The sequence below is a fragment of the Lethenteron reissneri genome, chromosome 28 (genome assembly GCF_015708825.2).
Source record: "Lethenteron reissneri isolate LAM-NWPU_2019-01 chromosome 28, ASM1570882v1, whole genome shotgun sequence".
Classification (NCBI taxonomy): domain Eukaryota; kingdom Metazoa; phylum Chordata; class Hyperoartia; order Petromyzontiformes; family Petromyzontidae; genus Lethenteron; species Lethenteron reissneri.
In genome coordinates this window covers 7,556,667-7,571,806 of record NC_083806.1, presented here as the reverse complement: position 1 = coordinate 7,571,806, position 15,140 = coordinate 7,556,667, and the positions used below count along the sequence as shown (strand labels likewise).

Here is a 15,140-nt window from a genome sequence, read left to right as displayed (position 1 = left end):
TGAAAATATTTTTTCCCGACTGTATGATGTGCAGGTTACTATTTTATAAAGTCAATTTTCCGCTGTCATAACCAAAAGGCAATTATAGGAAAGGTCTTACCTTGAAGCAAGCTTGCTATGGATAGCACATCTTTAGCCATACGGCTGCAGTGTACTTTGGGGTTCAAGGATTTTGAGCGATGAAATTTGATCAATTTGATGAAGACCAAAAAGGGAAAGAAAAAATCCCTCTAATGTTATGTGTGATGAAGGATAGGGATGTGCCGGAGATAGTCCATGGCCAAGGTACGCGCACGAAATGGTAGCGTCAAAAGAGAAAACATTTAAAATACGTTAGGGTTAAAGAATATATATATAGGGAGAAAGTGAGATGAGAGAAAGGGCGATAAAGAGTCTACAAAAGCTCATTGAAATTATTGTTATATTTTTCTCAAAGATAGTAACGCTGAAGTGAATTAAAGGAATCTGAAGAAAGAGCAAGCACAAATCAAGAGAAGAGCCAGGATGCGGAACAGCTTGAGGGAGGGCACGGCAAGGACCGAACTAGCAACCCAGTGAGTTTCTGCCTGAAGAAACCCAAGTGACGTGTCATCTCCCCAGTAGATACAATTCATTAATCCTGTGTTGTTACAAAACGTAATAAGCATTAATAAATGATTGTATCCAACACATCAATTTTAAACCATTCTGATGACGATAACTATTCACCATCCCGATCTTACTTTTGTGCTCCAATATCCGCAAATTAAAGATAGAATCATTATTATAAAAAAATATATTCGTGGCAATTTTTTCACGGCGGGAGGGAGGGAGGGGGGAGGAAACGTATTCCACGCTTCCGCGCATTTCTAAAGGGCCCGGCCAATGAGTCAGTGCGGCGGGCGACAGCCTCGGCTGGAGTGGCGCCGCAGACGTGATTGGCCTACCAAGCAAAACGCCGCAGGGAGAAAACCATTTACACCGCGGCAAATAAAAATCAAGGGACGGAATTACGGGAGCGGGGGCAACATTCATCTAGGTTGCAAGACTGATGGCGACAGTGCAATTTTGTCAGGCAGGATGAATGTCTTAATTTGTTTTCCTCCTCCGTAATTTACATGTTTGAGTTAAGGTTACGCGCGTATTACATGAGTAATGCCTTCCCCCGTGATGACATTACTGTTGGAAGGCACTGGGCCCAGGTTACATCCATCACAGATTAAATGCTGCCACAAGACTCGGGGACTGTAGGAAGTTAATGGCACCTCCCCTACCAACACTTGGCTGCATAAAGTCAAGTTTCATCTAAGAACTAAAAAAAAATCCTGCAAAAAAAATTCCCACTTATTCAAATGGAACCGCTATATATTCTGCGTCCCGTACGCTTATCCTTGGCTCCAACAAAGACATTCCTTTACAATTTACAGTGAACCTCAGCTGCTGAACTTGCGCGACCTTTACGGCGAATCTTATTTTCTCTCCGTGGCCGTGCTCCATTTTACAATCGGCTCAAACGAACGCTTCAGCATTTTAACTACCTCTGCTTCCACGCCATCCCTGCACCGTGGCGTCCGCATTCATTTCATTTTGCTGTCCTTGTAGTTGTGGGGTTTCTTTGTTTGTGTCTAGTTTTGTTTATATATTATTAGCTGCGTCCCAGCCCCTTTCCTCCTGTGTCCCCGTTTGCATTAGCATTTCGCACCACTGGGCTGTGTCTGCACGCGGAGGCTGAAAATACCTCCAGCCAACGTCATTAATAACAACAGTGCCTTACGACTCAAACGTCTTACAAAGATAGCGTTTTGGGCAATGCCCCCTTTTTCTTCTGAGAAAGAATAGGGCACTGCTTCAATCTTGTCATGTCCGCAATACACATTAACAGCAGGGTGGAGAGGTAGTGCAGTGGTTAGAGTAATGCACGATGATCCCGGCAATCTGAGTTTGATTCCTGGCCATGGCTAACATCAGTGGAAAGTGGTGTCTGAATCTGTACCGGGGCCCGAAATTCACTAACCCACACTGCCCAGCTTGGTGAAGTATGGTAAAAAAAAAACCTCACCCCACGATCGATACGGCATGAAGATGCCTTCATCGACCAGTGCATTCACAAAGGGCTGCAAATTACGATTCATTATTTATTACAGTAAAAACTACAGGATCTTAAACATAATTGTAGTATTTTAACCATGGGTTTGAAAATAATGTCATTGCATTTTAGTATTTTTTTTATATCTCCCAAAAAAATGAAGTAATCATTTACAGATAGCCATTTGTTTAGGCCTTCCAATGCTGTATCAATCAAGGGAGTTTGTTTGGTTAGTGGAGGTTGGTGAATCAGGGTTTGGGGGGAGCCAGGACTGGTTCAGATGTCACTCGTCATTGACGTTAGCCATGACTGGAAATCAACCTCAGGTCACTGGTCACCAATCCTCGGCCATCTAACATATGTACAAGATAGCATGATTGAAATTGTAAAAAAAATGCGTACATTTGTAACTACAATTGACCCAAATTAAAATAAATTACTGTAATCAAGCGCATCTGGATAAAGGCCAATGGGAATGAGGGCTTTATTTTTGGAATGAGGGCTTTATTTTTGGAAAGAGGGAAACCTCAATGTAATTCAGAACAAGACATTAAACACCTTCACTCAGCCCTAACCTTAAACTTATTCCAACAGGCATTTTATAGCACTAACAAAATCATGAATGTGAGCGCTAACGCTAACTAACCACAACACTAATCCTGACTGTAATCAAACAATGCCATTGATTTATTTTATTACCCAGAATGCTCTACAGTATGCATAAGAGTGTTTGTGTATATACAATGCCATTAAGCTTTGCACTTAACTGAGATAGCCTCAAAGCTTAACGTCTGGAAAAGTTTTATTGGGTTGTGTTGGGAGCAGAACTTTCATACAGTTTGGAATTTGCATACTAGGGTTAGAATTATCTGGAACGTACATAGATTACTTTTATTGATGTGTAAATTTTTTAACACATTCGTCAATAACACTGTGGCCTTAAAAATAAATATAATTAAAAGGTGATGTTTTGGGCAATGACCCTTCTTCATCGCACGGAGATAGAGTGCCCATAGAGATAGAGTGGAAAATAATAGTTGCAGATTGCACTTAACAGCATGGGGCCTGATAAGAATTGTTTTTTCGGTATAGCCTTCTTAAATTGGCATATAAATAGTTACCTAATAGTAGCTTGTTGAGTAACAGACACACCTTCCATAAAGCAAAACGTATTACTAAATAATGCCATTTATATATTTTTTTTTCTGGCACATTTCTTTGTTGGAAGGTTAGTTCTTGTCCTGAAAAGGCACAATCTATGTATGTTGAACTTCTTTTGCACCATACTTAGCCAACCGTGCTAACTGGAGGTGCAGAGGAAGGACAACAAATTAAAGACAAAAACTAGTTCTAAAGAAATTACTTTTCAACATATTATAAAAATTACATAGCTCCAGTGGCTTCCCTAATATTGAAAGGAAGAGCGTTCCAGACGGCCGCAGAAGTGCACGTGAAAGTGAGTGATGCAGTGATTGTCTTTCTTCGATTGCTAGCCAAAAGGCACGACTTTGCAATGCATTGCTGGGCCCAATTACTATTTCAACAAAAGGAATTTAACTGCCCTACATTCCTGAGAAATCTGAGAAATGTGCGTGTGCACCACCGTCAACATAGAATCACCAACTTTTGTATTTATTTGCCCATTTATGACCAGGTAATAGTGCATTGGGGAGAAGTGGTGGTGCAGTTGTCAGCACAGTGTCACGTGAAAAGCAAAGCCCAAGGCTGATTCTCGACCACGGCTAACATCAGTGGCGTGCAATCTCTGATTCAGTTCTGGGGCTCCTTCTTCACCAAGCCGCACTGATCAGTGTGGTGAAGTATTGGAAGATGACGCTTCTGGATTGACAAAGCTCGATGAATTTTTTTTCTTTCATAATTACTGTTTGTTTTCAAGGGATATACCAAGCTTAATTAAGTACACAGCGTAAACATGCCAAAACAAAGTAGAATGGGCATTAAACGCCCTGTAAATTGTACAACACATTTAAGAATAAATGCTAACAATGTTGTATAATTGATGGACATTAATTATTTAATAATGTGCAATTGGAAAAAAATCAAGAGGACGTCTTGAGACTCATATAAGTAAACTCACTGTCGAGGCACATATTGGCCAATTTACAGCACTGAGCTAACAACCCTGAGGTCATGAGTTTTAAATCAGGTTTCAGTGACGAGCACTTAAACCAAGTTACCAAGAGCAGGGACTCGAAGGGTTCAGCCCGGTCGCCCGTGACTACATAATGACAATGACGATAAATGTTACGTAAAACACTGAATTTAGCTAAGCCCAGCTCTAAGGGATAAAACCTGGGGTACCCTAACCATGAATCATCATTAATGAGTACCATCATGAATGGTGTTTTGAAGCCATGTTCCAGAGACGGCGTCACGGACAATGTGATGTTAGATTCCAAATTGTGAAGAGTTCCAAGTGAAAGTTGAATTGTCTCAAGACATGATGCCGATAACAGCGCCACTGGGGTATACGAGTTGACTGGAAAACAATTAAAACTTCAAACATTAAAAGACCTGTGAGCAGCTAAATTTAAATTAAACAAAAAGTCAAAAGGGGACTTGGCAAAACACCGGAGGTTAGGGTTTGGATCAGCAGTAGGGCTAGGATTAGGGGTAAGGCTGGTTTCTGCGTGGATAATGTGACGAGGGTTCGGGACATGAAGAGTACCTGGGTGTATAGTGTAGCTAGGGTTAGGGGGAGGGCTAGTATCTGGTTGGCTAGTGTGGTTAAGGATGGGGTAGAGTCTATTTGGCTAGTATAGTTAAGGCCATAGGTAAGGATAGGTTAGAGTTTGGTTGGTTAGCATGATTACGAGTGTGACTGTTGTTGGCTAGTGTGTTGGTTGGCCAGTGTAGTCCACATTATGAGGACTAGGGTCTGATTGTCTTTCCTGGTTTGAGTTATATGGGTATAACTTGAGTTGTATTGGCTAGTGTGCCCCCCAACCCACCCGCAACCTCGTTACCAAGTCGGCTTCTGTTCACGCCGCTCTCTCACCTTGTTGAGGGCGGCTGCCCCCGTGAGGATGATGTGGGAGTTCTCCACCTGGATGACCCTCTGACCCAGCCTCACCAGGTAGGCCCCAATGCCAATGGCGCGACAAGACACCTGCGCACAAATACAACGAAACAATAACAACAAAAGCAGTGATGAATATCATTCCTTAGGTTTAGGTTTTGTTTCAGCACAGGTGAAACCCACTGGGCAATGCACACTCATTTTCGATTGGGACCTGGCTACAGGACAGAAAGGAAAATCAGGAATAAAACAATCCAAAAACTGTACATCGTCAGGTTCCTGGGTTCAAATCTGGGTTTCAGCCACCGGTGATTAAGCCAAGTTCAGAAGCATTGCAAGTTGATTGTCTAATTGTGGCATAAATATGCAAGTATTAATTGACCAAATACATCTACTATACACACATTATATCATGCATGTGTAACACAAGCCCACTGTGTCTCGCTCTTCTGGCCACGAACTTCATCGAGAACACAGCGGTAGTTATCATTAAATCACATTGCCAAAGTTCGGTCGTACTCCGCATTGTATTCTGGCTATGTCTCTTGCGATGACTCTGGTGACCCGCTAGGTCATGTACGTATCCCCAACAGTGCTCAGCGAGACTAAGGACTTAGGATATGGGAGCCAAGTGAAATGCTGAAACAGTGTGGCGTGCTGCAACATCAAAAAGAGCCGTAAGGGGCCATCCATTAAGTACATACGAAAAAATCTGTCAAAACTTGACCCCTCCCCCCTCCCTGTACGCACGCATACTTTTTACACCCCCCCCCACCTACGTACATACGCTTGACGCCCCCCCCCCCCCCCCCCCCGATAAAGGATTAACAATATTAACGTGTTTAAGCAAACAGATAGTCCACCGCCGGACTATCTAACTCATTTGAAGACCAATGTAGGCAAATTATTATCGAGGCTTCACCCCTGTTTCCTATGCGTACGTACATTGTCAGTAGACCCCCCATACGCAAGCGTGTGCATTTGGATGGCCCCTAACAGCTACAACAATAATACGACGCAGAGGACTACCGAACTTTTACAATTTGATTTAATGATTGTCTCATGTGGTGAGGTGAAGATCACGGCCAGAACGACGAGACAACAGTGGGCATGGGTTACAAATGTGATAATCAGTTATTCACAATTATATTCAAATAGTTGGCATTTGAAATAAATCGTGGGGGTAGGTGAATCATGAATTGCTTATGGTTTAAGCTGGTCATCATCAATGACTGCGCCAAATCTCCAATCATATTAAATTTGCTTTGTCATCTAATTCGGCTAATTGCAGCTCAAAGTAATTAAATGTTTCGTTTTCCTGACATGTGACGAACACTCTTTGCAAGGCATGTGAGAAGAGGTGCCACTTAGTGTGAATAGGAATCAGTTGAAGGGGCTTTCTCTGACAACAAAAATAGCAGTCAATTCCACGGAATATATTAAAACTAGCTTTTTTGCCCGTCCAAGGACGGGTGAATATTTCAGTAAATCTGAAATATTAAATAGTAACATTTTCAGCTCATGATAATTGAGGGGGGGGGTTGCCCCATGTGGAGTGACGTCACCCACTAATGGTTATTGTGGAGGGGTGCGGCATGTGGAGTGACGTCACCCGCTCATGGTTATTAATGAGGGGAGGGGTGCGGCATGTGGAGTGCACGACCTTCTTGTGCGTTAGTGTAAATTTCCACGCGGGCATGAATATTAATGAAGGGGGGGGGGGCCCTCTTTGCAGTGACGTCACGCACAGATGTAGCACTGTGCTGCATAGATTTATTTTTTACGTCACTTTCTGTAAAGAAACGTCACATTTGCAGCGACTTTGCACGATAAATTATTTAATTCAGCTCGACCTTCCTCTGCGTTAGTGTAAAAATCCACCCACTCATGATTATTAATGAGAGGGTGGGCCTCATGTGGAGTGACGTCACGTGCGGGACGGACAGACATTTCTGGGTGATTATAGTAGGTAATTAAATTATTATTACGATGATGAGAATAGCATGGCTGACTATGATAATGACTATCCTCAACTAATACTATGCTGCTGATTATTATTTTATCTTTTGATGATGAACAATACATAATCTTTCCTCCACTAGATACAAATATTATTTATTTTGTTCTCTTTATTTCTTGCACAAATTCATTCACTGACAAAGAATATTGAAAACTGTTTTGTTTTAGCCTCTACCTTCCAGTTGGATTTTCCACATATCACCCTCGCAAAAAGAGACTTGCTGTCGTGATGGGCATTGTGCAAATTTTACAATCGCTGATCATTTGAAGGACAGAAACTATATGCAAAATAATAAGGTTTATGGATAATGATGGTTGTTATTGATGATGAAACGATAGACTGTATACAAGAAATATCCCTTATTCCATCTACTGGCCCGGAATATGCAACAAACCTGTTTTCATTCAATTCTTACACGAGCAAATATGTCACAAGGAAAAAAAATAACACTTAAATTATGTTGGCTAAATTAATTAATACTATATAAAAAGAATGAATTTATACATTTTATAAGTACAATATTCCCACCAGCAGTATGAACTAGACAGCCACAATCACCTTCTCTGTTAGAATAAACACACACATCTGAATTTAAATAACAAAGAAAGATTACAGTAATCCAAAAAACGCAACGGTTTTTTTTTTGTCTCCGGTAACAATTAATCATTACAACAAAGACAAAACGAATTTTCACACCGGACGTTGTAACGTCTGAGATAATGGGAAATTACACGATGTTGGACCCGGGTAAGAGTGTGCGCGTGAGAGAGCACCGATACTGATCAAGCAGTCAGGGGCATGAAAAAAAAGAATGACCGCATTTCAACCATTTTCATTTTAACCATTTGTATAAGATACGCGTTTCGCCGCGTGTCTGCATGTGTGCGCGGGGCACGCGCGCGCACAGTGACAGCGCAGATAACAGTTGTGATGCAGCTGGATCAGTTACACACTGATGCTGATCGCTCGGTGTGGCAGCTGTCACTGAGCGGGGGGAAAGAAAAAATTACAGCTGCCTAAACAAGATACCCCAGATATACCTCCAAGCATGATAGCATATGTCACCCGGTACAGCACCAAGATGTGTCATAAATGAATGCAACAGCAGGCTCCGTTCAACCATCCCAGTTGTTTGTTTGTGTTTGTTTTCTATGCGTAAACTTACACCAACAAATGCAATTAAACTGTCGAAAGGCAAGAAAAGACGCAAACAAAACGCGAAGCGGGCTGCGACAGTAGCTTTGTGTGTAGATGGGAAATAAATAAATACAACTTTCACTAGTTTAGCCGTAGAAAAAAGATAAGTTAGCAATACAAATGAGTTATTTAAAATAACACAAAAAAATTATTTCTCGAACCAAACCGCAACCAGGAATTGTGACAATTCATCGAATCGCCGGTGGAAGATGGGGGGGAAGGGGTTGGCGGGGAGGGTGAGTGAATTGTTATATTCCTAGTGGGTACACTACTCGTAACATTACCAGCCCGTGCCTGTGTGCGTGCGTGTGCGTGCGTGTGCGTGCGTGTGTGCTGAAGACCAATGAACCTTTTGTCATTTAATGAGGCATCAGTCTGAGTAAATGGTCCCCACGTGGATACGGCAGCTCTGGCCGTAACCCATACCCAGACGTAATGGATAAAGGAGTAAATGTAACGGCCGGAATCAATACCCTCGCCCATAAGTGGACCTGTTAGTGCAAAGATGGGGGGTGGTGGGGGGAGAGTAGAGGGCGGTGGATCGGCAGGTGAGTGGAGAGCGAGTGAGGGTGGGTTGGCGTGAGGGGGCGAGTTTCATCTTCCCAGGCTAATGGTCACAATTTAATTAAAGCGGCCTCGCCATGGACCTGTTTAAAACTCTTGCGTATGAAGTCTTGACGGATTTCCTCCCCCGCCACCTGAAACCAATTGCTTGTGTTGGTTAACGCATCCTAACGCGACGCAAACGATGACGACGGTAGCGTGCCAGCCCAAGGGGAGTGTTTTTACATCGATATATGTCAACTTGAAACACCTGCCAAAAAAACCCACTCAAACCAACACATGAACACCGCCAGGTCGGTCCCTCACAGAGGTGAGAGACTCTGACCTTGATAGCGAAAGCTAGAATCATATGTTTAACCTGAGGGGTAAAATTGCCGTGTGTACACGGGATGAGTAATCAGTTTGGCGACACCACTGTGCTAATAACGCAATGCCCAATTACATTTAATCATCATGAGAATGAATCACCCAGAATGGGCCAGATCTCAGAGGCTGTGCTGGGTTGAGCCTGGATATTGTTTGGGTGAATGATCACCATGCACAACTTCATTGTTGCAATGTTAATCTATGCTCCTGCACTGACCAATGTGGTGAAGTATGGTAAATTACACCCACAAACCACACAGTGTGCGGAATAGATGAAAATGAGCGGGGGAACGAGTGACCTCCTATTTGAAAGAAGGTTGACTGAGGACTTCGACAGAAAACCACGGTTGCTGGAATGACAGGGGAGTAGCGTAAAATGAGAAGGGAGATGTTGGAGTGTGTATGGAGGGGAATTGAGTGATGAGAGGATGACAATGTTTTTCAAGAAAGGATTATTTTAGTTTCATTTTTACATCTCATTTATATATTGTTTCAAAAAGATTTTTAAATCTATATCACACAGTTGTGTTCACTCTATTTGCCTACATGTAACATGAGAATATAATGAACATATATATGTGCATAATAGATAGTGATTAACGATTTGATTCTAGCATCCTGAACATTAAAATTGGCATCAATAAATTAATCGATGCATATTTACGTTGCTTCTCCAGCCCACGGTCCCCAATTGGTTTCAGCCGCTCTGGCGGACGTCATGAAATTGCTCTAAACGCGAGATGTGAATAGGACAAGGGAGACATCACAGAAAGCAACCGATTTACACCCATTTTTTTAAAGATGTGAATCTCACCCATTACCTCATTTACAGAGGTGTTCACCCCCTGCAGAGAAATAACTTTAAATTTCAAATTAGTCTTGCCAAATTTTGGCAAAGGCATTAGCACTCTGGGTCCATGATCTATTCTTTCCAATAGAGTTGCAAACCCTTTAAACTTCACCTTCACAGTAGACTGAGCACTTGGGTAATTCCCTTCAGCAGGGTTGCATTGTGACAGTAGCTGCGATCCACCACTGTCTCCCTTGCACATTTACCAATATTCTCCGTTCATATTAAGTTGTTACAAGCTACACGCACCTGATGATGAGTAAACAATATTCTTATGTTATTCCGCATCAGAGATCTCTACGTAAATAATTCACCAATGTTATTGGCCGTGAGCGGGAATTTCATTTGGGTCGCCGGGTTCGTAAAGCAGTGCGCTAACCACTATACTACCACACCGAGTGATCGCCATCATTGCGTAGATGCCTTCAGGCAAGTGTGTGCAAACATACAGGGGCGCGCATTGCACACAAAGACCAGGTGCGTGCACCTACACTGGGGCATGAGCGCGCCCGCAAACACTCATCCACAACAAATTATTCCCGCGGCTTGGGAGCTTGGTGTATGCAAAGTTAAGTCTGTATGCACCGCATGGTGTATAAGAACTCGTGTGTTCACGAGGACAACCGCCGAGGAGATGAAGTGATAAGATCAGCCCATGCGCAGGAGTAAGATCGGTTGTGGCACTGCAGGACCATGAGGGATGGAAACTGCGCAGGGAGCTCTTTTTAATTTAAATTTATGAATGATGCCCTGACTGGTGGGCATTCTAAATGTCGTTGTACTGGTGACAATGACAAAAAGCGATCTCTCTATTCAGCCTTTGTCCAGAAATGAATACACTTTGGGAATTGACAATCATGATGATGATCATCATTGTAGCACTTCTGTGATCACAACACTGGCATCGCAATACCACAAGGTACCACCAATCTCGATTTGAAGCTTCTTTCGTGACTGCAGGGATTCATCTTCTTGGTTCTTTCGGTAAAGTCACGTAGAAGGGAAGTAATAAAATAATAAAAATAAAACATAATTAAATTTCGATTTGAAGCTTCTTTCGTGACTGCAGGGATTCATCTTCTTGGTTCTTTCGGTAAAGTCACGTAGAAGGGAAGTAATAAAATAATAAAAATAAAACATAATAAAATAATTCTCACGACGTTTCGGCCACAACGCAAGCAGCCGTCCTCAGGTGAAGACCAGGTCTGTCGGGGAGACAGCGTCAGACGCTGTCTCCCCGACAGACGTCGTGAGAATTATTTTATTATTTTCATTTTTATTATTTTATTACTTCCCTTCTACGTGACTTTACCGAAAGAACCAAGAAGATGTACCACCAATCCTTAACACCCAGGGTATGACTAAATATTCACGTACACAGCACATCACATTCAGCGTACATTTTTGTCATGGCTGATACTATTAGTCACGTGCCATCTGCACAAGTCCAAAAATGATCAGGAAAATATTCAGTGAGAAATGAATCCCTGCTTATGTCTATCATGGGTACTGGACACGACATCTGGAGGTATAATCACCAATTACCAGTGTCATGGGTATCAACGTGGGAATGTTCCAGTATAACAATTTGCCACGGTGGGACGATGTTATCTCCCTGGTTCGGTACGAAAGAGGTTGTGGGTTTGATCCCGACCCTGGCAATCCCTGCCTATTTGGAGTTTGCGTGTTCTCTCCCTGCGGTCATATGTATTTTTGCCTGGGTTCCTCCGATTATGCCCTCCACATTTAGAAACACGCATTTAGATTATTTGGCTACTTTGAATACCCACATACGATAAGCCACTTCTTTCAGCTATCTTGTGTGGCCAGGTTTTAATTTACGAGTGTTTTGGGGTAGATTGCATCTTACCAAGCTGATAGTGATGATCTCTTCGTAGGCCTGGGAACTCTCCCCGGCGATCATGCCAGATCCACGCAGGCTCTCTACACCAAGGCCCTCCTCCTTGCCAATGATGTCAGTGATTTTGTACCTGCAGGGCGGATAATTTGCAATTAGTGTTCAGTACGGCACCTGTGCAAACACCACCCAGAATGCACCCCGATCTCACAAGAGCTCAAAAGCTAAGTATAGGTTGAGCCTGGATCGTGTTCGCATAAAAAAATGGTTGTCATCGACAGCTTCAGAGCAATGTGGTTGGGCAGCAGAGGTCAGTGCAGCAAAAAAACATTGTTATAGTGTACTCTTTGCTCCCTGGTTCCACCAACCCACACTGACTAGCCGAGCAAAGTATGGTCATCATGCTCATGACCCACACAGCATGTGGAGGTTCTCATCCAGCAGTGGATCGATGAAGGGCTGTGCATCTACATTACACGCAGTGCAGATTAATCATGAATATTTTAGGCACAGCTCAGCACTTACTTGCTATTGTTGCTACCATCATCATATACCACGTATGCTACTTTTTCGCTTTTTTTTTGCAAATCACTGATCCTAATCGGTGCCAATTTGAACGCGGAATATGCAGCGCTGCGATAGGCTGCCAGGTAAAAGCGTAAACACTGCCCGGGAGGTGCGCAGAGCACTCATGAATAAACGCGTTACACCTCACCGTAAAACCAGCATTTTGAAAAGGTCAATGCGGTGTAATGGCCAAATGTGCTCACATTTTTATTACCATAATGAACTTTCGCTGAACAAGTGGTCATCTATTTGTAAAGGCCACACTTAGTGTAAAATACAGAAAGGGTAGCCATCACCGCCAGTGCTTCACCCTGCCACCAACTCTCGTCCTGCCCCCCAATCTTCCAACCCCGCCATGCTGGCATGCAGCAGTGGGAACATTGTACATTTTGAAAGCGCAAAATATGTGAAGCGTGATGGCCAAACCAAGCATTTTAATAAAATGTTGATATTTTTATACAATGCGTGGCCAAATTATCCGCGTGTAAAAAAAATACACAATGCGCCGTACGCACACTTTTAATTTCTTGAACTTGAATGCTTGTATACTAATGCACGCTCGCTAACAATACTAGATTGCAATATGTTACATATAGTTTTTGTAACAGACTTCCTAAAAGGTATTTCATTGGCAATCTTGCCCATAAACTATACAGATCTGGTTCTTGGTAATGGTAAGCTGTGAAGTAAGTTTCATGGTGACAGTTTTACGATTTATAGTTTTCTTACTAACATATCAATCACTTCACATGTCTGGCAGACAGACAGATAGATGGACAGAGATGATTTCCTGGGCATAGTAATAAGTAGCCTAAGAGCTCTGTTAACAAAGACAATTTCCCATGGAAGGGGGACGACCGAGGGCATTACCTGGACTCCCCCTCATCCTCGATGTGCTCGCAGTGAACGGAGTTGAGAGCGCTGACCTTCTTATAGTCTTGAGGGGTCAGGTACAGGTACTTGAAACTCTGGGCAGATGGGCGAATTTGGGAATTATATCCACCAGGCATATAACCAAGTAATCGAGCATAACATAACAATACATTAAATTTCGATTTAAAGCTTTCGTGACTGCAGGGATTCATTTTCTTGGTTCTTTCGGTAAAGTCACGTAGAATGGAAATAATAAAATAATACTAATAAAATATTATAATGTATTACTTACTGTTAGTAGCTCAGCTTATTGGAGAGTATATTTAGTATACTGATAATACTATGTAGTTTATACTTTAGTTGTTTACGTGGTGGTTTAGTTACTGCAGCTACATACTATTAACATTCCTTCCCTTTATTAATGCTTCCCCATATCCCCTCCCTTTGATGCTGCTAATCCTGCATTATGCACGGGCAAAACATGACTTTAAACCCCCCCGCCAAACCTCCTACGCATTTCACAAGTAGTACTGACCGCATATCTGCATTTCCCATAAATATGCTAAAATGCCTCTTGATATGCAAATTATTTTGTCTAGGCACTCTTCGCCCCTCCATCCCAGCTTAAATAGTCGCTCCAAGCCTGGGGTGTGTCATTCAGACTCTGTCTTCTCGACAGACCTGTTCTCCACCTGAGGACGGCTGCTTGCGTTGTGGCCGAAACGTCGTGAGAATAATTTTATTATGTTTTATTTTATTATTTTATTATTTCCATTCTACGTGACTTTCCCGAAAGAACCAAGAAGATAACAATACATTGTTATGTTCATTGTCTTGCACTGAGTGCATTATTTATGATTCATGAAAATGTTATTCTCCAGTCGCAGTTTTGTTTGCCAATGGAACCAACGAGGCAGACAGTACAGATGGAAAACACTGGACAATCAAAATGAGGCAGTTCAAAAGGGACAAAATTAATTGATCCATAAATTAAGTGTGACCATGAATCATGAAAATCTATTGAATCATGCATGGGGCATGGGGGGGAGCAGTGAAGCTATGGAGATGATTCATTACATCACATGCATAATACACGCGTGTTGTCAAAGCTATCAGCAGTGACACACGTCGTCACAGCTGACAGCACATGTCCTTTGAATACGTTAATTTATTTTGTGCGTAAGACAATACACATATTGAGGTTATCCTATTGATCAAATCATATGGAAATTGTATTAAGCATCGTCATATTCAAATTGAAACAATAGGCATGAGCCAGTGGTGGAAATTTCGCATTCATACGGTGGACACGAGTCTTTACATATGACCGTGACTGTTATCTGAATTCCTGATCTTCCTTCTGATCCTAAGACTGCTACTCTGCCACTTCGCCACCTGGCTGGATATCAATTCGACACGACATATGATCCACACAACACACATTGGGCATGACACAAAGCGTCCTCGAGACCAGCTCAAAGACACCTTCTTAGATCTTATCCTTGATCTTGCCTTTGGTGGTGTGACCTTGTTCCAGGGACTTGGCTTAGAGGCACCAAGCCTTGACAGTGGCCTCAGCCTAGAGAATCCAGCCTTGACACAGGCCCTGACCTAAAACTCCCCCGGCTTTGTGCTTTTTGGCCTCAACTAAGAGCTCCTGGACATGGCCATGTGGGTCTCGGCCTTGAATCTAAGGCTGCACATTTTACACACGTTCAACAATTTCAACATGCCCTCCCA

The 15,140-nt window shown here is 42.6% G+C and overlaps 1 protein-coding gene across 1 annotated transcript in view; it reads right to left on the bottom strand.

Annotated features, from left to right (window-relative positions):
• The window catches only part of ACACA (acetyl-CoA carboxylase alpha), a 190,668-nt gene that overhangs the window by 98,082 nt on the left and 77,446 nt on the right, over positions 1–15,140 (bottom strand). The window contains 3 exon segments of the mRNA XM_061562031.1: positions 5,085–5,195; positions 11,973–12,093; positions 13,398–13,495. Coding sequence (XP_061418015.1) covers positions 5,085–5,195; positions 11,973–12,093; positions 13,398–13,495 — 330 coding nt within the window.